The sequence below is a fragment of the Dipodomys spectabilis genome, unplaced genomic scaffold (genome assembly GCF_019054845.1).
Source record: "Dipodomys spectabilis isolate Male_0828 unplaced genomic scaffold, ASM1905484v1 ptg000299l, whole genome shotgun sequence".
NCBI classification, from domain to species: domain Eukaryota; kingdom Metazoa; phylum Chordata; class Mammalia; order Rodentia; family Heteromyidae; genus Dipodomys; species Dipodomys spectabilis.
Genome location: NW_024870976.1, coordinates 2,315,566 through 2,335,815, shown reverse-complemented (window position 1 = coordinate 2,335,815; position 20,250 = coordinate 2,315,566). Strand labels below are relative to the sequence as shown.

Here is a 20,250-nt window from a genome sequence, read left to right as displayed (position 1 = left end):
GCTAGGAGTTCCAGAACTGTGTGGAAAAGGGGTGGAGAGAGTGGCTATCTTCTCCTTGTTTCTGATTTCAGAGGAAATGGTTAGTTTTTCTCCATTCAGTATGACTTGGTTGTTGGTCTGTCATTTATCGCCTTTACAATTTTTAGGTATGTTCCTCCTATTCCTAGCTTCTCTAGAGCTTTTAACATGAATGGGTGTTGGATTTTGTCAAAGGCTTTTTCTGCATCTATTGATGGTCATGTGGCTCTTGTCTTTGGCTAGATTAATGTGGTGTATTATGTCTATTAATTTACATATGTTAAACCAGACTTGCATCTCTGGGATAAAGTCCACTTGATCAAAATGATTTTTTTTTTGTCAGTCATGGGGCTTGAACTCAGGGCCTAGGCACTGCCCTTGAGCTTTTCTGCTCAAGCCTAGCACTTTACCACTTTGAGCCACAGCTCCACTTATGGTTTTCTGGTAGTTAATTGGAGATAAGAGTCTCATGGAGGGTGTTGGGAAGGTGGCTCGGTGGTAGAATGCTTGCCTCGCATGCATGAGGCCCTGGGTTCGATTCCTCAGTACCACATAAACAGAAAAAGCTGGAAGTGGTGCTGTGGTTCAAGTGGTAGAGCTCTCGCCTTGAGCTGAAGAGTTGAGGGACAGCGCCTAGGCCCAGAGTTCAAGCTCCACAACCGACAAAAAAGAATCTCATGGGTATTTCTGCTGGCTTTGAACTGCAGTCCTCAGACCTCAGCCACCTGAGTAGCTGGGATTACAGGCGTGAACCACTGGCGCCTGGCTTTGGATGATTTTTTTGATTACTTGCTGAACTTTTTGGCTAGCATTTTATTGAAAGCTTTGTGTCTGTGTTCATCAGAAAGATTGGTCTATAGTTCCCTTTCTTTGTTGGAGCAAAAGTCACCTTTACAAATACTATTTGTGGTTGGCTTGGACCCTGTCCAGGAGTACAGCAATTTCCAAGAAGCCTTGTTGGTATCAGAGCTGTGGGAGACCAACGTGACTAAGCCCTCAGCACACAAGGGCCCTGATATACAAGAACCCCAGGGTACAAGGTCCCCAGTACACAAGGACCCTGGAACACAAGGTCCCTGGTATACAAGGACCCTGGTGTGCACGGACCTGGTACCATCTGACAAGTTTCTCACAAGGTTGAGCTTGTATTTCCCATCCGCATCACCTGTGGATCCCGTCCTGTCTTCTCCGAGTTGGTTGCTTTCCCCTCGGCCGCGCGTGTGCAGGCCTTGGGCCCTGCAGTCGCCGAGCGTGGCCCAGTGCGTGATACACCGTCCTCACTGGTGCACCCGCACCCACCCCCTTGGCTCTGCTTTTAGAAAGTCTTTCAGATTTCCTCAGGTTAACTCGCCCCCGCGTTTTTCCCACAAAGAAGAAAAGCTTTTATCACTCACCTTGCGTTCAAGTCCTGTGTTCTGCAGGGCCAAGCATGGATGCATGAAGCCAACACAGTCCCTCAGGCTGTGGGTGCGAATAAGCCACAGGAGCTGAGCTGATGCCTGGTGGACGCTGGACGTCCATCCGCACATGGGTCCAGCCTGGGGCTCGGATTGTGCCTTCTCACCTATCTCCGCATGGTGGAGAGCGAGCTCCCCTCTCTTCCTGCGAAGCCACTAACCCTGTGGGGTCGGGGCCCTCGGTTTGCCTTAGTGACCCCTGCACCCTGAGGTCAGGGCGCCACCCGTAGCTGGGGGACACAGTACAGGCTCCATAGTGGAGATAGGCTTTATTGGAGGTGACAGGCCCTGCTGTCAGTCCTTCTAGGGGCTTGGGGGGCTCCTTAGCCAGCTCAGCCTGTGCCGGGTTTGCGGCTCTGGCTCTTCGTTTCTTGGGCTGAGGTGATGATGGATGCAGGGGCTGCAGGCGGAACCTGGGCCTGGCCTGCGGGTGTCCCCGCCCCCAGCCCTCCCCCCTGCACACACCTCTGTCTCCAGTTCCTCTGGTCTGGCCCGTGCCCCTCCCTCTCAGGTATGAGGGGCACAGATGCCATGTGGGAGGAATGCCTGTGTATGGGTGACCGGCCTTTGGGCAGAGTCACATGGAGGCTCCCCAGGGACTCCTCAATGCCCTGGGCTGATGGACACCGTGCTGCCCCCGCTGGGGAATGGGCCTGGACGGTCCCCAGGCCGCAGGTGCCGCTCGGGAGGAGGGAGAGGGGCAGAAGTGGCCTCTGCTGCCCGGGTCTGGCGCCGCCCCAAGGTTTCATCTGCAGTGGGGCTCCCTGGGGGCCACCAGGCCACACTCTGCCTCTCCCAGACCGCAAGCCAGCGCTGGGCCTCTGCTGTTCCCAGGGGAGCCCGGCTTCCTGCCTCCTCCCCTCCCTTTAAAGGGAGGAGGCAGGTTTTGCTCCCCGTGACCTGGTTTCAACAGTCTCCTCCGAGCCGGTGATCTGCTTGTTCTAAAAACATTGCCTTGCTGCGCCCGCCCGCCGCACCCCCGCCGCGGCACCCCGCACCCCCGCCGCGGCTCCCTGCACCCCCGCCGCGGCACCCCGCACCCCTGCCGCGTTCGTGGAAGGTTCTTTGGCCACAGGATTTTATAAAAGCACACAGCTCCTTTGTAGGTGGATTTCTGAAGGAGCCAAGGCTGGGGCCACCGAGGGACGCAGAGGGCCACCGGCGTGGCCAGGGCTTCTCTCCGCGTCCCTCCCTCGCGTGACTGAGAGCCTGTTAGGAGATGATGCTGGCTTGCAGTCCAAAGCACGAGCTCTGGGTTCGGCTAAGCGTTTGCCCCAAGACTGAGGGTAAAGGGGACCCAGGGGGAGCCCCGGTCTCCAGTCTGGAGGTCTACTGACCCATGCTGGGACCTGCACCTCTCCACAGCCGCGGAGCAGCGTGGCACCCGCTCTCCCCGCCCGCATGTGTGTGTGTACGCCGCGCGACCCCTCTGCACCGCGTCCCGTGTGGAAAAGCACCCCGTATTCCCGGAGCTCCCAGAGGGGAGGAGGACGGGGGAGCAGCAGGGGTGAGCCTGGCCTGACCGTGGCGGGCGCCGCGCCCCCCCCCAGACCCCACCTGCCGGGAGGAGCCCGTGACTGGGCTGTGGTCGGGCCTGTGGCCACGTCCTCCGCCCGGGCTGTGGCTCCAGCAGCCTCGGCAGTGAGACATGAGGATCCTGTGAGGAGAGGCGAGGGCAGCCGCCGCCCGGGACGCTGGCATTTCAGCCCTGGCATCCTCGGCTGGGCAGCAGCCACGGCCCGGTCACCTGGACACGAACAGCCCTGCCCTGTCCACAGCTTGAGTGGGAGCTGGGCCCCCGGGCCGCAAGGTCGCCTGTTTACACTTTGCTCACGCCTTTTCTAGAATCCATCTACCGCCGGGGAGCCAGAAGATGGAGGAAGCTGTACCGAGCCAACGGCCACCTCTTCCAAGCCAAGCGCTTTAACAGGGTGAGTGGCCCCGGACCCGCCCCAAAGGGGCGGAGCTCTGCCTGCACTCGGGCCCCTGTCAGCCTCCTGTGCCTCGGCCTGCACGGTGGCCCCAGCGAACGGGGCTTTGCCTCGGTGTCCCTCCTCCTCCCGGCTGCACAGGGCCAGGCGCGCTGCGTCCTGACCTTAGACCACAGCATAGGCTGGCCGCAGTGCTCCCCGTGGCCTTCCTCCCTCCGTGGCCCTGCTGCCTCTGTGTGTGGCTGACTGACGGCTTCGCGCGGAAGCCCCTCCTCTCACCAGGCAGGCAGCAGGCAGGGGCCTTCTGTGTGCAGCTTTGAGGAGAAACACCTGTTCTGCCGATAACAGGTTCAGTCCGAGTGACTCTCGGCCTCGCTTCCCAAACTAATGAGCCAAGACTTTTCCATCTTGAGAGGGGGGAGGCCGGCCGGTTTCACAGGCAAAGGCCAGGACGAGCCCTTCCCGGCTGCGTGGAAGCCTGTCACCAGGTCATGCTGAGCTCCCTGTCCTGGTCTCTGCCAGGCCTGGGAGGCCGCCCTATGCACTGGTCACTTTAAGTTAGCTAGAGGACTCGTCAGGCCACCCAAAGAGAACCAGGGGGTCAGCAAGGTGGAAGGGGGCAATGTCCACAGGAAGGAAATAGCTCCCCACATCTCCCTTGGGGAACCGGGGCCACAGCGCACAAGCAGGGCCGGCATCCTCGGACGGGCACAGAGGGGCGCTGAGCTGTGGGAACCTGGCATCGGAAGGCAGGGAGGCACCGGGGTCCTCTTAGAACCAGTGAAGGAGCCACTGGCGTTCTTGCTGAGCCCTCTGTGAGGCTGGGTCTGTGGGAGAGCCAGCACCTGCCTGACCGTCACTGTCGGCCTACAGAGAGCGTACTGCGGCCAGTGCAGCGAGAGGATATGGGGTCTCGCAAGGCAGGGCTACAGGTGCATCCGCTGCAAGCTGCTAGTCCATAAGCGCTGCCACGCCCTCGTCCCGCTGACCTGCAGAAGGCATATGGTGAGTGGGCTCCGGGAGGGGCTGGAAGGGTGGCTCTGCCTGCTGTGCAACAGCAGGGAGAGGGAGGGGGTAGAAGGGGGCACCGTGTGGCAGCGTGGCCCAGGCCACGGGGGAGGCCCGTGAGGGCAGGGAACAGCGCTCCTGGGGGCTGCAGGTGACGCTGCCCGCCCTGGGAAGCAGGCGGAGCTAGGCTGTGCCCACTCACCACCTTCCTACCTTGTGGACGTGAAGGATCCAGGGACTTCCCACCACGCAGTAACTAAAACCACCTCTCGGTACCTGTCCCAGCCGTGGGGTGCACCGGGTCCCGCTGACTCCCACCATGTCCAGTGCCACTCTGGTCTCGCCCAGTATTGCCAGGTGCATGAATACCCCTGGGCTGCGGCCGTGGGCTATTGCCTTGGCCCTGCTGCGCTCCTTTGACACCACAGGTCCTCACTGCCCTAAGGACGCAGGTGGACAGGCACGCCCCACAGAGCTGGGTGAGGACCTTCATGATCTTCACACCTCAGCACAGTATCTCAGCAGTGGTGCGGGCGTCTCTGTGCATGCCACGCACCACAGCGGGCGTGTGCGGCGTCTCCGTGCACACTGCGGTGTGTCATTCTGAAGGTGACCCTTCACTGCCACAGCTGTGCCCTTCCTCCACAGGATTCTGCCATGCCTTCCCAGGAGCCTCCAGTAGATGACAAGAGAGACAGCGCGGACCTTCCTTCTGAGGAGACGGATGGAAGTAGGCGCCCCTTTCTGGGGTGGGTGGGTGGGCTCTGACCGGGCAGGGGCTCTTCCTCGCCAGCCTCAGTCCTTCCACACGGGCCCAGGGCAGCAGCAAGGCTGAGGGCCTCCACACCTGGGCACTGCACGGCGCGGTCCCTGCACAGTCCACGGGACTGCTGCGCACCAGTGGCCTGCGTGGGGGAGGGGCATTTGAATGTTAAGATACTCGAGAAAAATTTCCAGTTCCGTTTGGACGGATGGCCAGGCCTGGGCTGCTCGGGACTGCGCAAGCTCTCTCGCTCCATCCTGTCCTGTGGCAATCCCATCTCCACCCCCATTCTCACCGCCGCCTTCAGCACGTGCTACTATGCACGGGTGACACCTGATACGCAGTGCTCTACTGTAGTTTGGCTTTGTATTAGAGGATTTTGCCTCCCTGAAGTCACTTAAAATACTTGGTGTGTGCTGTATGCATTTGTCAGGCCATAGATTTTCATCCTGAAGTGGTTTGGATGTCACGTCATCGTACACTCAGGAGCTCTAGAGTGGAGTTGTATCAAGTAGGTGGCCAGGGACTGCAGTTCCGGTACCCAGGCCCCACCGTCAGCCGGCCAGGGTGCCGGAGCTCAGGAAGCTACGCGGTTCTGAGCTCGACGGGGCTCCCTGAGGCGCGGGGCCTCGGGGTCTTTTGGTGCTCAGGCCATGTTCCTGACAACCTGTGATGTGTTTCTTCCCTCTTGCCAGTTGCTTATATTTCTTCAACCCGGAAACGTGACAGCATTAAAGATGACTCCGAGGTGAGTGTGGGCGGAGCTTGTAGTTGATGTGTCCACTTTCCTCTTAAAGGTGTTGGCCGTGCAGTAGCACTTGTGAGCATTTCACTGTCAGCTCCGTGTGTCCAGGAGCTGTTTGGCTCCAGTGGGACTGGCTTTGTGAGCATCTGGGAAGAAGTCTTCATTCCTGGGTCTGGCTTCAGACCCATCTTTTATAACCCCAGAAACCACTACCCTGCAGGCTACAGAATCAAGTCATGGCCTTGGAGCAGGGCCAGGGACTGGCTTTTGAGCACAATTTTTATCAGATACGTTCTGCCTAAAAAAGCCTTCCCTTTGTTGCCCTCCTCGGCCTTCCTGGCCCACCACGTCCTGTGCTGCCTCTGCAGCTTCTTCCAAAGCTGGGCCAACAGGTCCCATCCAGCCCTGTCTACATCCAGCTCGGTGATTGTCTCAGCCCAGCAGAGTCCTCCCAGAGCTGGTCCCTGCCTTTCTCCCCGTGACAAGCATGGTCTCTGAGACTCACGCTCTCTGCCTGGCAGTGTGTCTGCTGCAAACCAGGGGACCTCAGACAGCCAGATCCACTGCCTCTACTGACCAGCCCCACTAGCAGCTCCTTTCTGTACCGTAGATGTCCTGGCCAGAAATTCCCTGCAGGGAGTTCTGCCCGCCTCCCTTCTCATAGCCCTCTAGTGGCAGCTGTGTGTGGCATAGGTCTCAGCAGGCATCTACTAGTCATGCCTTGTAATCCCCTGGAGGGGACCCAGAGTGTGTGACCGTAGGGCCATGTTCCTGCCCTGCCTGGGGGGCCGCCCCGGTGGGCTCCAGGCCCGGCCTGGTCCTTCCCCTCTCTGTCTCAGTCTCTGTGGGCCGCGGGGCCTGGGCACAGGCTTAGCGCACGTCTTTCCCTCCCCTCTAGGACCTTAAGCCTGTCATCGATGGAGTCGATGGAATAAAAATCTCTCAGGGGCTCGGGCTGCAGGACTTTGACCTCATCAGGGTCATCGGGCGTGGGAGCTACGCCAAGGTCCTCCTGGTACGGCTAAAGAAGAACGACCAGATCTATGCCATGAAGGTGGTGAAGAAGGAGCTGGTCCATGACGACGAGGTACGCACACTCCGGGAGCCGCGCCGGACGCGCTGCCGCCACGGGCAGGACTCGCCGGGGGCCAGGTGGCACTTCAGGAAGCATGGAGTGCCTTGCCCTCCCCTTGGGTGCTGTGCACGCCGTGTTGAGACACAAGATGGGGGCTGCCAGAGGCTGTCCCCGGTGTGCCCCACGCGTGGCCTGGCTGGGCCCGGCTGGTTCCACATGCGGCTTTGGGTTAAGATTGGGAATGAAGCCAGGCGCCATGGCTCACGCCCGTAATCCTAGCTACTCAGGAGGCCGAGATCTGTGGACTGTGGTTTGAAGCCAACCCAGGCAGGAAAGTCTGTGGGATTCTTATCTCCAGTGAACCACCAGAAAACTGGAAGTGGCGCTGCGCTCAACATGCTAGAGTGCTAGCCTTGAGTGCAGAAACTCAGGGACAGCCAGCGCCCGGCTCGAGGCAAAGCCCCACGACCGCCAAAGAGAAGAGAGATTGGAGAGCCAGTGGCTTGTATGTTGAAGTCTTTTGCAATCCTGGGAGTTGAACTGGAGCAAGCCATATCCCCCCTGAGTTCCACCAGCCTTACTTAGTGCTGTGCTTAGTTCTCGCTTTGTGTGCTCTTTAAATCTAGTATTCTTTATTCCTAGAGTTTTTCTCTAGCTTTTGTTTCACTTAGAGTGTGTGTTGAGAAATCTGCGGTCATTTTAATCTTCTTTCTGTTGTAATAAAGTCCCCTCTTCGATTTTTCTGCCTTTAAAATTAATTCCTTATTTTGTAAAATTTCATGAGATTTCACGACAATGTGTCTAGGGGTGATGTTTGTCTGGTTTGCCTGCTTGGAGTTCTGGTGTCTCTGTCAGCTGGGTGAGAGTCTTTCTTGAGGTTGGGGAAGTTTTCTGTTATCGTTTTGTTGAATGGGTTCTTTCTTCCAGTCATAAGTAGATTTGATCTTTTGGCCAAGTCCACTAGCTCCTGAATGCCCCTTTGGTATGTTCAGTGCCTTTGATGGTTCTAATTCCTCTGCTTTAATCTCCAACCCCTGATAGCCTGTTTTCGACTTCTTTTGTTGTTGCCTATGTGTTCATGCTTCCTAGCTAGCTCTGTTGATGTGTCTCTCATGTCCTGCATCTTCTTTTTCTTTTTGTCCTTGTGCTCTTCAGCTCAAGGCGAGCACTCTACCGCTTGAGCCACAGCACCACTTCTGGTTTTATAATGGTTTATTGGAGATAAGAGTCTCACAGAGTTTCCTGCCTGGGCTGGCTTTGAACCATGATCCTCAGATCTCAGCCTCCTGAGTAGCTAGGATTACAGGCGTGAGCCACCGGTGCCTAGCTCTTTTTCTTGTCTTGTTTAACTGCCATCTCTCAATAGTCTTCAGGTTTTTGAGGATCTACTCTCTTCTATCATCAGCCATTTCTCTCGTTGTTGCGTTAATGATTCACTTGCTTATTCTTTCTTCTTCCCACTCCCACTCAAGTCCTACCCTGTGTGGCTGTAGTTTTTTTTGAGGGTGGCAAGTTGTCTTGTTTGTGCATAAATCCTGAAGAGTTTTGCTGTAATTCACTCATCTGGCTGGATTCAGATCTTTTTTTTTTTTTGGGGGGGGGTTGGGGTCCAGTCGTGGGACCTGAACTCTGGGCCTGGGCGCTGTCCCTCAGCTCTTCAGCTCAAGGCTAACGGCTCTACCAGTTGAGCCACAGCGCCACTTCTGGCTTTTTTCTTTATGTGGTGCTGAGGAATCGAACCCAGGGCCTCAGGCACGCGAGGCAAGTGCTCTACCACTGAGCCACCTTCCCAGCCCTGGATTCAGATCTTGTAAAGGCCAGGCAGTGTAGGTCAGAGTTCCGTTGTGAGTGAGCACTTAATGAAGTGAGAGTGAGCAGCTTCGACTCAAAAAAAGGGTGCGGAGGAGCGGTTCCCACAGAGATCAGCGGGAACAAAATGTAAATTTATGGAGGAGGAAGAAGAAGAAAGAAGGGCCAGCTTCGCCTCCGTTCCCTCAGGGTGTCTCCAAGTCTCCTCCTCCTCACCTCCCTTCCCTCAGGAGTGTCTCCAAGCCTCCTCCTCCTCCTCACCTCCCTTCCCTCAGGAGTGACTCCAAGCCTCTTCCTCCTCCTCACCTCCGTTCCCTCAGGAGAGACTCCCACACCCCTCCTCCTCCTCACCTCCATTCCCTCAGGAGTGACTCCAAGCCTCTTCCTCCTCACCTCCCTTCCCTCAGGAGTGACTCCCACACCCCTCCTCCTCACCTCCGTTCCCTCAGGAGTGACTCCCACACCCCTCCTCCTCCTCACCTCCATTCCCTCAGGAGTGACTCCCACACCCCTCCTCCTCCTCACCTCCATTCCCTCAGGAGTGACTCCCACACCCCTCCTCCTCCTCACCTCCATTCCCTCAGGAGTGACTCCCACACCCCTCCTCCTCCTCACCTCCATTCCCTCAGGAGTGACTCCCACACCCCTCCTCCTCCTCACCTCCATTCCCTCAGGAGTGACTCCCACACCCCTCCTCCTCCTCACCTCCGTTCCCTCAGGAGTGTCTCCAAGCCTCTTCCTCCTCCTCACCTCCCTTCCCTCAGGAGTGACTCCCACGCCCCTCCTCCTCACCTCCCTTCCCTCAGGAGTGACTCCCACACCCCTCCTCCTCCTCACCTCCCTTCCCTCAGGAGTGACTCCCACACCCCTCCTCCTCACCTCCCTTCCCTCAGGAGTGACTCCAAGCCTCTTCCTCCTCACCTCCCTTCCCTCAGGAGTGACTCCCACACCCCTCCTCCTCACCTCCCTTCCCTCAGGAGTGACTCCCACGCCCCTCCTCCTCACCTCCCTTCCCTCAGGAGTGACTCCAAGCCTCTTCCTCCTCACCTCCATTCCCTCAGGAGTGACTCCCACACCCCTCCTCCTCCTCACCTCCATTCCCTCAGGAGTGACTCCAAGCCTCTTCCTCCTCACCTCCCTTCCCTCAGGAGAGACTCCCACACTCCTCCTCCTCACCTCCCTTCCCTCAGGAGTGACTCCCACACCCCTCCTCCTCCTCACCTCCCTTCCCTCAGGAGTGACTCCAAGCCTCTTCCTCCTCACCTCCATTCCCTCAGGAGTGACTCCCACACCCCTCCTCCTCACCTCCGTTCCCTCAGGAGTGACTCCAAGCCCCCACCTCAGCTCTGCAGTTCCTGCCGCGCCAGGCTGGGGTCCTTGATCACAGCTGTCTCCTGCAGCTGATGGGCAGATGGAAACGCAAACTCAGTTCCTGGTGGCCACACATCTGCTGATGCAGAGTCCTCCGGGGCAGCAAGGGATGGGGCCAGGCACTGGTCATGTGAGCACGGATGTGGTAGACAAAGAGCTCTGTCGAGGCCTGGTCCAAAGGGGGGGGCGCCCAAGCATAGATGTTGAGTAGTACCAAGTCTGGGGCGAGAGGAGCCATGGGACTGGAGTGGGAAAGTGGGCTGAGGCCGGCCAGGCTGCCTGGGAGGCCGAGGCCACAGAGACCACAGCCTAGGTCAGCCGGGCAGAGAAGTCCCCTCGCGTCTTCCCGACAGAGGGGAGTGGACACGGAGCCACACCCTTCAGATGAGGGGAGTGAAGTCCAGGCATGTGCCCCGGCAAGACGTGAGGCCTTAACCCAAAAGTAGCCAGCAAAAAACAGGGCTGTAGGCGTGCGGCAGCAGTAGAGCGCCTGCCTAGCAAGAGCAGGGCTGTAAGTTCAAACCCCAATACAGCCACAATTTTTTTTTAAGCCCAGAGGCCATGAGAATGGCTTATGGGGCGGTGGAGGTGGTCAGTGGGGTCAAGATGGGGGGTGGCTGGTGATAGTGGACGCACCTCGATGATGCCGTCCTGTCCCCCACACAGTCTCCCGAGCTCTGCATGGCTGCAGTCCAACAGTGGCATGGATGATGAGCACCTGGGCGGGTGCTGGTGTGGGGATGGGGGGCAGGCAGGCCGGCGGGCTCCTGGCTCCTGCTCACTTTTCTCCACCAAGGACTCCCGGGGACGCAGTCAGGCGGAGAGCTTCCCTCCAGGAGCCTCACAACCCTTGGTGGTGTCTTTCAGGACATTGACTGGGTGCAGACCGAGAAGCACGTGTTTGAGCAGGCATCCAGCAACCCCTTCCTGGTCGGCCTGCACTCCTGCTTCCAGACCACAAGCCGGTAAGAGACACCTGCTTCCGGTCCCCGACATCCCTGGTTGAGCTTCCGGTCCCCGTGGTGCGGTCGCTCTCGATGGCTGCTTTGTGGCTCTCATTGTGGGTATCACATTAGGTGAGTTTCCTACACAGAAACAGGTGTGTGATTCCAAGTGGTTGGTGGTGGTGTGCTGGGAGCCTGGGCATTGGTCAGGCGCACAGTGTTGGTTGATGGTGTGCTGGGAGTCTGGGCATTGGTCAGGCGCACAGTGTTGGTTGGTTGGTGGTGTGCTGGGTGCCCGTACATTGGTTAGGTGCACAGTGTGGGTTGATTGATGGTGTGCTGGGAGCCTGGGCATTGTTCAGGTACACAGTGTTGGTTGGTCGTGTGCTGGGAGCCTGGGCATTGGTCAGGTGCACAGTGTTGGTTCGTTGGTGGTATGCTGGGAGCCTGGGCATTGGTCAGGTGCACAGTGTTGGTTGGTTGGTGGTGTGCTGGGTGCCCGGGCATTGGTCAGGCGCACAGTGTTGGTTGGTGGTGTGCTGGGAGCCTGGGCATTGGTCAGGTGTACAGTGTTGGTTGGTTGGTCGTGTGCTGGGAGCCTGGGCATTGGTCAGGTGCACAGTGTTGGTTCGTTGGTGGTATGGTGGGAGCCTGGGCTTTGGTCAGGTGCACAGTGTTGGTTGGTTGGTGGTGTGCTGGGTGCCCGGGCATTGGTCAGGTGCACAGTGTTGGTTGGTTGGTCGTGTGCTGGGAGCCTGGGCATTGGTCAGGTGCACAGTGTTGGTTCGTTGGTGGTATGCTGGGAGCCTGGGCATTGGTCAGGTGCACAGTGTTGGTTGGTGGTGTGTTGGGAGCCTGGGCATAGGTCAGGTGCACAGTTTTGGTTGGTGGTGTGCTGGGAGCCTGGGCATTGGTCAGGTGCAGTGTTGGTTGGTGGTGTGCTGGGAGTCTGGGCATTGGTCAGAGGCACAGTGTTGGTTGGTTGGTAGTATGCTGGGCGCCCGGGCATTGGTCAGGTGCACAGTGGAGTGTTTGTGTGCCTAGGTCATCTCAACAGTGCAAGGAACATGTATGTACATCGCACATTTCCTCTTGCAAGTTTAATATGGATAGGAGCTCTATTGCTTTAAAATGATTGACATGTAGGTGTAAGAAAATAAATACATTCCCTGTTTAGACTTCGGGGCCTCGGGTGATTCTGACTATCTCTCCATCAAGACCCTAACCCCCCCCCCCAACCCCATGTCAGTGATCCACTGGCAACATCTAGGATGCAGCCTGCCATAGCTTGCTGCACCGGAGGACAGAGGAAACGTGTCAAAAAGAGCTGGTGTAATGGCACACCTGTAATCCTAGCACTGCGGAGACGGAGGCAGAGAGTTCGTGTTTGAGCTAGCCTGAAATTCACTGTGAGACTCTTGTCTTCAACAACATCAACAACAGCCTAGGAACAGGAAACTGCCTGAGGTAAATTCCAAAGGAAACCGGGCACCAGGGTCTGCTGCTTGCATCAGGGCCCCAGCAGTGACCTGACAGTGACCGCCATGGCTCAGGGCGTGACCGGCTCTGTCAGGGCCGCGGGCAGGGTGTGACAGGGCCTGGTCACAAAGGTTCCCTCTGTCCAGCACGGGCCCAAGTTTCCTGACTCCAGAAGACATTTAGCCGTGAGTCACCGGGGTTCTCGAGAGAACAGAACCCTGTGTTCACACATGAAGAGATTGCAGGGTCAGGTGCCTGCGGCGCATACCGGTGACCCTACTGTTCAGCCTGGGGATTGTGGTTTCAGTCCGCCCTGACAGGAAAGTCTGTGATGAAGGGGCTCGGGTCACGTGCAGCGAAGGGTTCATTGTCAGCAGAGGAACTGACGGGCTAGTTCCCTCACCAGAAGGGGAGAAAGGCGCTTATGTTTTTCTGGGGGTGGGGGGCCTTATGATCTGGAGGGGCTGAGGGCGGCACTTAATGCAGGGTGTGAGGCAGGGGACTCCGTCATGGTGGGCCAAGGCTCACAGCAGCTGCGAAGCGTACATCGAGGGAGGGAGCTGGTTATCCGCTGCACCCAGGGGCCCTTGTCTGCCAGCTGGGGAAAGAAGCATGTCCGGCTAACACATGAGACTCCCCATCGCCAGAAACAACAGAAAGCTGGGCTGAAGTGTGACTCAAGTAATAGAGCAAGCTAAGAAAGCATGAGGCCCGAAATTCAAACTCCCATACCAAGGGCCGGAAGGAAGAGAAGGGAAGGACCGAGCGAAGGGAAAAGCTTTGGCTCATGTGATGGTGCAGTCTGAGAATTCTCAGTGCACCATCGACAAGATGGAGACTGGGAGAGCTGGCGGTGTGGTTTGGAGGCCTGAGAGCCAGGGTCCCTGAGCACAGAAGCAGCCATCCTAGCCACGCGGTCAGCCCTTGGGGAAGGACGCTGCATGCCCACACTGTCCACTTGGCTCGTCTGTGGTTAGGCGCTCATCTCCTCTAGGAGCTTCCTCATGGACACACTGCTGGGGCGGAGCTGAGGCTTCCCATTAGTGGAACAGGCCACCATTGTACCCGAGGCTGGCCCCTCCAAATCCGGGCCCTGCCCCTGCCCCTGCCGGCAGAACCCTGCCCGCCTCCCCTCTCCTCCCGTGGTCAGCGTCCCCTCGTGTCACACGCCTGCCTCTGTGCCCACTCCGTGGTCAGGAGTCACCCCAGCCCAAGCGGAGCCCCCAAAGGGTAGGGATCCAAACAGAGCTTCATTTTGATTCATTTTCCTTGATTGTAGAAACGTGGACAGGAAGAGGGCCAGCTATTGCACCCTCCCTTCTACCCAGGTTGCCCGGGTGCCGCCTCTCTGAACCTGGCCACACAAGCGCCAGTGCCTGCAATGGGGAATGAGAAAACTGCAGGCAGGCGTGCCCGAGGGGCTGGCGGTGCTCCCTCCCCGCGCCGCTCCCTGGTGGGACGCTGTGGCCGCTGGTTTGCAGCAGTGTTTTTCATCTACGCCGGGGCCTCATCCTGTGAATAACTAATATGCATATTTATTATGTTCTTGACCTCTTAGTTCTTGAACTGGTACCTGAACTGAGTGTTATGTGCTGTTGACTACTTGAGCCACACCTCCACCAGCTTTTTGCTGGTTAATTGGAGATAGGTCTCACAGGTTTTTCTGCCCACAATCCTCAGATATCAGCCTCCTGAGCTGGGATTATAGATGTGAGCCACAATCCTTAGATCCCAGGTTCCTGAGTAGCTAGGATTATAGGCATGAGCCACCAGTGCCAGGCTCTTTCCACTTTTTTATTGTGCTGGTCCTGGGGCTTGAACTCAGGGCCTGTGTGCTGTCCCTGAGCTTCTTTACTCCAGGCTAACACTCTGCTACTTGAGCCACAGCTCTACTTAACAGTTTAATTGGAGTCTCATGCACTTTCCTGTCAGGGCTGGCTTCAAACCATAATCCTTAGATCTTAGCTTCCTGAGTAGCTAGGATTACAGACGTGAGCCACTCGTGCCTGGCTTGAACTTGTCACTGAGTTCTGGAAGCATCTGACACTGGCTGGTGGGTTTGCCTCTTTCTCCAGCTGCTGTGTTGTCTGCTCTGTCTCTCCGGAGGAGCAGCACCTTGCATGGTGAGGCTGCTCTGTGGGGCTTTGTGCCTCCACTCTTTAATTAATAGCGTAGTAAGCAAAAGTGTAAAAATTCAAGATAAAATCCGTTTCTCGTCCAGATGTAAAAGGATATCTGAAGGTGTTCATGTGACCCCCACATGATTAGGGAAGTAGTAAGATGTTGCAGCAGTAAGATGTTGGAGACACGGGACAGGGACGCGGGTGGGTCTGGCTAGGTGGGTGGAGCCGCCCCATGTTCATGTCCACAGCAAACACCCTGCCCACCACTTCCAGTGTGCGGCACTCACCGAGCTGCAGAAGAACTCGGAGACCCCTAGACCCCGGCCACGTCAGGGCCCGGCCACGCCGTGCTTGGCCTCCTGCGAAGACGCTGGTCACCACTCTGGGTGTGCTGGGCGATCCCTTGCAGCAGGGTAGGCTAGTGGAGGGCTGGGTGACTCTGTCTGCTCTGATTTCCGGCAGCATCTCACACAACAGGAACTGGATTAAACTCCAGGCAGGGTGCTGGCACTCACAGGCAGCCTTAGTGGAAAAGTGGTAAACAAAACACAACAGTTTCCACATGAGCTTGGTGATGATGAAGGAGCCTCTGAGTGAGGAAAAAAATAAGGATCTCTTGCTTTTCTCTGCAAATCCAGGGGTGCCTGGGCTGGTCCCCTGCGGCCCCGGTACAGGTACAGGACAGCCGCACGGTTTCTGCCCACATGGGAATTCTGCTTTCACCCACATGTGCAAGTACTTTTTTTGTTGTTGTTGGTTGTGGGTCTTGAACTCTGGGCGCTGTCCCTCAGTTCTTCAGCTCAAGGTGAGCACTCTACCACTTGAGCCACAGTACCACTTCTAGTTTTCTGGTGGTTTATTGGAGATAAGAGTCTCACAGAGATGCTGGGCATCGGTGGCTCACACCTGTCATCCTAGCTACTCAGGAGGCTGAGACCTGAGGATCGTGGTTCAAAGCCAGCCCAGGAAGAAGTCCATGATACTCATCTCCAATAAGCCACTCAGAAAACTGGAAATGGCACTGTGGCTCAAGTGGTAGAACTCTCACCTTAAGCTGAAGAGCTGAGGGACAGCACCCAAGCCCTGAGTTCAAGCCCCATGACCGACTTTTCCTGTCCAGGCTGGCTTTGAACTGCAATCCTGAGATCTCAGCTTTCTGAATAGCTAGGATGATAGGTGTGAGCCACTTGAAAGAAGTATTTTTAACAACACAAAAAGCTGTTCTGGGGAAGCAACACAGATATCGGGCGCTCGGCCGGGACAGACGTGGAGCTCTCGCACCCAGGCATTCACGACTAAGTTCAGGTTCCCACTTCAGCTATGCAAAGATAGATATTTCATCTGCACTCCACACCTGTGTGTCACACTTCTGAGCACCTGGAATGGGGGGGGGGGGTTCCTTCTAGATAAGATTGCTTCCTGCCACAAAGCAGATGCTTATCCTTTAGATAAGGAAGGGGTCCTCTCCTCTCTTTGGAGTGAAGACAGTGCTCCTGTTTCTAAAGACCTTGTTTCTGAGTTGCCTGCACCAGGCCCATTTTCCCTAATTCCTCCTGCCTCATTTTCCCCAAAACTGAATTTGGTCCCCTTTCTGGGGGGTCAGTTATGGGGCTTGAACTCTAGGCCTGGGCGCTGTCCCTCAGCTCCCTCAGCTCAAGGCGAGCGCTCTACCACTTGAGCCACAGCACCATGTCCGGTTTTCTGGTGGTTCTTTGGAGATAAGAGTCTGACAGACTTTCCTGCTCTGGCTGGCTTTGAACCGTGATCCTCAGATCTCAGCCTCCTGAGTAGCCAGGATGACAGGCATGAGCACTAGCACCCAGCTCATGCTCTAGGTTCTTGTGCTGTTGTGTTTTTCTCTGGTCTCCTGGGGGAATGTAGGGGAACCTCCTCTTCTCTGAAGGTCCTGTGGCCCCTCTTGTTCCAGTGCTGCCTGCCCCTAGTCCCCCTGGACATGGACATCCCTCAGGGGCCACTGTGGGCCACAGTTTCCCAAGTTCTCTCTGGAGATGGGTGGGGTGGATGAGCTTTTGTGATTCTTGCGTGTCTTGTTGAGACTAGGTGACACTGTCTTCTGTGTTTCTTCTCGTAGTGTCCTAAGCACAGATGTGTGGAGCCCGGGCTAGGAGGAGAATGGGGCTGGTGTGTGGCAGGGCCATGGCCAGTCCACACTGCCCAGCCTCCTTCTGGCTTGGTGCGGCCAGGGTCTGTGAGTGACGGGAGGGGACCTGCGCCCCGTGCTCACCGGCAGGCGTCCGTGGTGTCTCCGGTGGGGTGACATCTGGGGTGATGGTGTGCGTCACCTGAGGGCGCGCTGTGTGTCTGTTTGGGGGAATTTCTGCCTTGAAGGAATGTTGAAAATGGTACCGAGATGTTATCTATCTGCCAAAAAAAAATTCCTTAGGCTCACAGCTGCTTTACTGCTCCCGGCCCAGCTGCACAGGAATAGGAAGGTCAGTCCTGGCTGGCCTGGGCCAGAATAAAAGCAAAAAGGTCTAGAGGCGTGGCTCAGGTGGTAGAGCACCTACTCAGGTTGTGGTTGGGAAATTAACCCTCGTGAAGACTCACTGATTTCTTTTTCAGTGCTGGGGATTGAACCCAAGGCCTCACACTGCTAAGCAAGCACCCCACGCCCCGACCTGCTGCACACGCTCTGTGCAGTCCCTGTCCCTGACGCTCACCCCTGCAGTAGAGCGCTGCTTCTTCCTGCGGCACACCGAGGCGTGGGCTGCACCTTCGCAGGCTGATCTTCAGTGTAGGAGGATGCACATGTGCGCTATGGCACCCTGCACAAAGCCTGTGGATCTGGGCCGTCCGAGGGCGTGCGTTACCCCACCCTGGTCCCCACAGACACTGAGACACGGTGCTCAGCGGGCGTGGCTGTGTCCCGCTGGCAGTGGCTGAGGAACCCTGAGAATGAGGCACGGGTAGTAGAGTCTCCGAGCAGACCCTGGAAGGGGGGTGGGGGTGGGATGTGTGTGAGAGCAGGACAGCCCAGCCCCATGCGGCCCCAGGACCCTGGCTCCACGTCTGCGCTGACGGCTTAGCTCTCACCCCTGCCTATTTAGGAGTTACTTCCATTCCAGATACGTAATCAGAATGTCACAGGTGGTCTGCAGCTGTGAACACACCTGCGGTGCGTTTGTGGCGACCTCAGCCAGGCTCTACCTGCTGTTGAGAGCGCTGCTGGTTCCTTCCCTCCCTGACCCACCTTCACCCCGGTGCCAGTGAGCAGCCAGCCCACCCCCAGCAGTGGGGAGCCACCGGCCCCAACCTGCCAAGGGCCCTGGATGGGGTGTTTTCTAGAAAATCATACAAGAATTTAATTTTGACAATCGAATTTTATTGACTTCAGTCAAGCTCTTTTTTGGGGGGGGGGAGGGGTCCAGTTGTGGGGCCTGAACTCTGGGCCTGGGCGCTGTCCCTCAGCTCTTCAGCTCAAGGCTAGCGCTCTACCACTTGAGCCACAGCGCCACTTCCGGCTTTTTTTCTTTTTGCTTATGTGGTGCTGAGGAATCGAACCCAGGGCCTCAGGCATGCAAGGCAAGCGCTCTACCACTGAGCCACCTTCCATTGCTAGCACAGACAGAGATGATGGGAGGATGGACATCTACGTCTGTCTGTCTGTCTCCCCCAAGTCCGAGTTTACGACCTTGGAGTCACCACACTCATGGTCTTGGATGGCAATGAGCAGATGCTGGGACCTGAGACCGCATCTTCCCACCAAAGCACAGAGAGATGGCCTCTCCCAGCCCTGCCCAGCCTGCCGCCACCTGCCTCGCCACATATCTGCCCCCTGTGCGTGTAGAGCTGCCCAGGACGGCCCAGCCTGTGCCGAAAGCCAGCCCCGCATGCTACTGAGGCGTGCACCAAAAGCCAGCCCCACGTGCTACTGAGGCCGCGCTCCACCCCCCGGCTGAGAGGGCCTTGGCTGGGTCCGCACAAGGACTCCGCCACCGGTGATTTCAGCTCCCTGTTGCCTCTGTCCTGCCTAGGTTGTTCCTGGTCATCGAGTACGTCAACGGCGGCGACCTCATGTTCCACATGCAGAGGCAGAGGAAGCTTCCGGAGGAGCATGCCAGGTGAGGGCCAGCCTGGGCCGGAGGGAGCGCCGGCTGAGGGCGGGCCGGGCCGGAGAGCGCACTGGGGCCTCCAGAGGAGCGGGGAGTTGAAAGGAAAGAGCAGGTTGGGGGGAGATGGCAGGAAGGGAGACTTTCTTCCACGTGTCATAAACGCCAGTGCCTCTCAGGAGCTGTGGCGTGTGCACTGGTGCTTCTTCCCACAATGCCTTAGTGGCCGTCTGCTCACCCTCCATGGTGGCCGTCAGTCCCCTCCCTTTGCTTCCTAAAGCCGCCCCCCCCCCCGGGAAGGGAGGGGGTGGGCTTGGCTTGCTCCCCGTTTCCTGTTTCCTTCATTCTCATTCACCTGTGCGCGCGCGCGCGCGCAAACACACACACACACACACACACACACACACACACACACACACACACACACACACACACACACACACACACACACACACACACACACACACGGGTCTACGAGTCACGTTGGATCCTCTGGAGAGAGGTAGGGAAAGATCAAGAACAGCCACTGCTCCCTCACTCATTTTCAAACTTTGTTGGCTGAGGAGGCTCACGGCCGGTGCTGGAGTGCTGGGCTGGCAGGGACAGAGCCTGATGGGTTTGTGGTAAAATACGCCTGGCCTGAAAGTGAGCATTTCCAAGTACACAGATCCCGGGCACATGCCCAGCGCCACGCCCCAGAGGGAAGCTGCGACTCCCGACCCCAGCCCACTCCCCACGGTCGCCCGCGTGGTTGACAGCTCTAGGGCCTCTCATCAGTAGCACCCACGCACGCGCACGTCTTTCTCTGGTTTACGTTGTGTGGCGTGATGGTGTCACGGTACCCCCTGCCACTGTGCGTGTCAGCGTCTCCCTGTTCAAGGCTGAACGTGGGCGCTGGGGGAGTCCTTGTTTCCGCTGCTGGGGCTGGGGCTGCTTCTCAGCGGAGCCATGTGGAGTCTTCCTGGACCCCGCGTGTGCACGATGGACTTCATTGCTGTGTCACAGGGCAGTTCTGTTCTCATATTTGTCTTTGAAGTGGCTCCATTTTACACCCCCCGTGTGCACAAGGACTGCTGTTTCCACATCTCCACCAGCGTGTGCCCGTGTGCCCGTCCTGGGCTTGAACTCAAGGCCTGGCTGCTGTCCTCGAGCTTTTTGCTCAAGGTTCTCACTCCACCACTTGAGCCACAATTTCACGTCCAGCCTTCTTGATGGTTAGAGATGAGTCTTGGGGACTTTCCTGCCCAGGCTGGCTATGAACCACAATCCTCAGTACTCCCAAGTAGCTGGGATCAGAGGCATGACTCCCCAGCACCTGGCTGGGCGATTTTAACAGCGGATGTTCTAATGGGGCATGGTCTCAAAGTGGCCGAGCGCCTCCGGGAGCTGCTGCCTGTGCGTGTGACCCGCAAGTGTGACTCATCCTTGGGAGAGTGCGGGTCCCCTGGGAGGAGCCT

At 57.5% G+C, this 20,250-nt stretch overlaps 1 protein-coding gene across 1 annotated transcript in view; it reads left to right on the top strand.

Moving 5' to 3' along the window:
- The window catches only part of Prkcz (protein kinase C zeta), a 104,292-nt gene that overhangs the window by 78,510 nt on the left and 5,532 nt on the right, over positions 1-20,250 (top strand). The window contains exons 5-11 of the mRNA XM_042701923.1: positions 3,321-3,406; positions 4,280-4,411; positions 5,063-5,144; positions 5,873-5,925; positions 6,821-7,009; positions 11,045-11,142; positions 18,719-18,805. Of these exons, the coding sequence (XP_042557857.1) occupies positions 3,321-3,406; positions 4,280-4,411; positions 5,063-5,144; positions 5,873-5,925; positions 6,821-7,009; positions 11,045-11,142; positions 18,719-18,805 (727 nt within the window). The remainder of the gene's footprint in view (positions 1-3,320; positions 3,407-4,279; positions 4,412-5,062; positions 5,145-5,872; positions 5,926-6,820; positions 7,010-11,044; positions 11,143-18,718; positions 18,806-20,250) is intronic.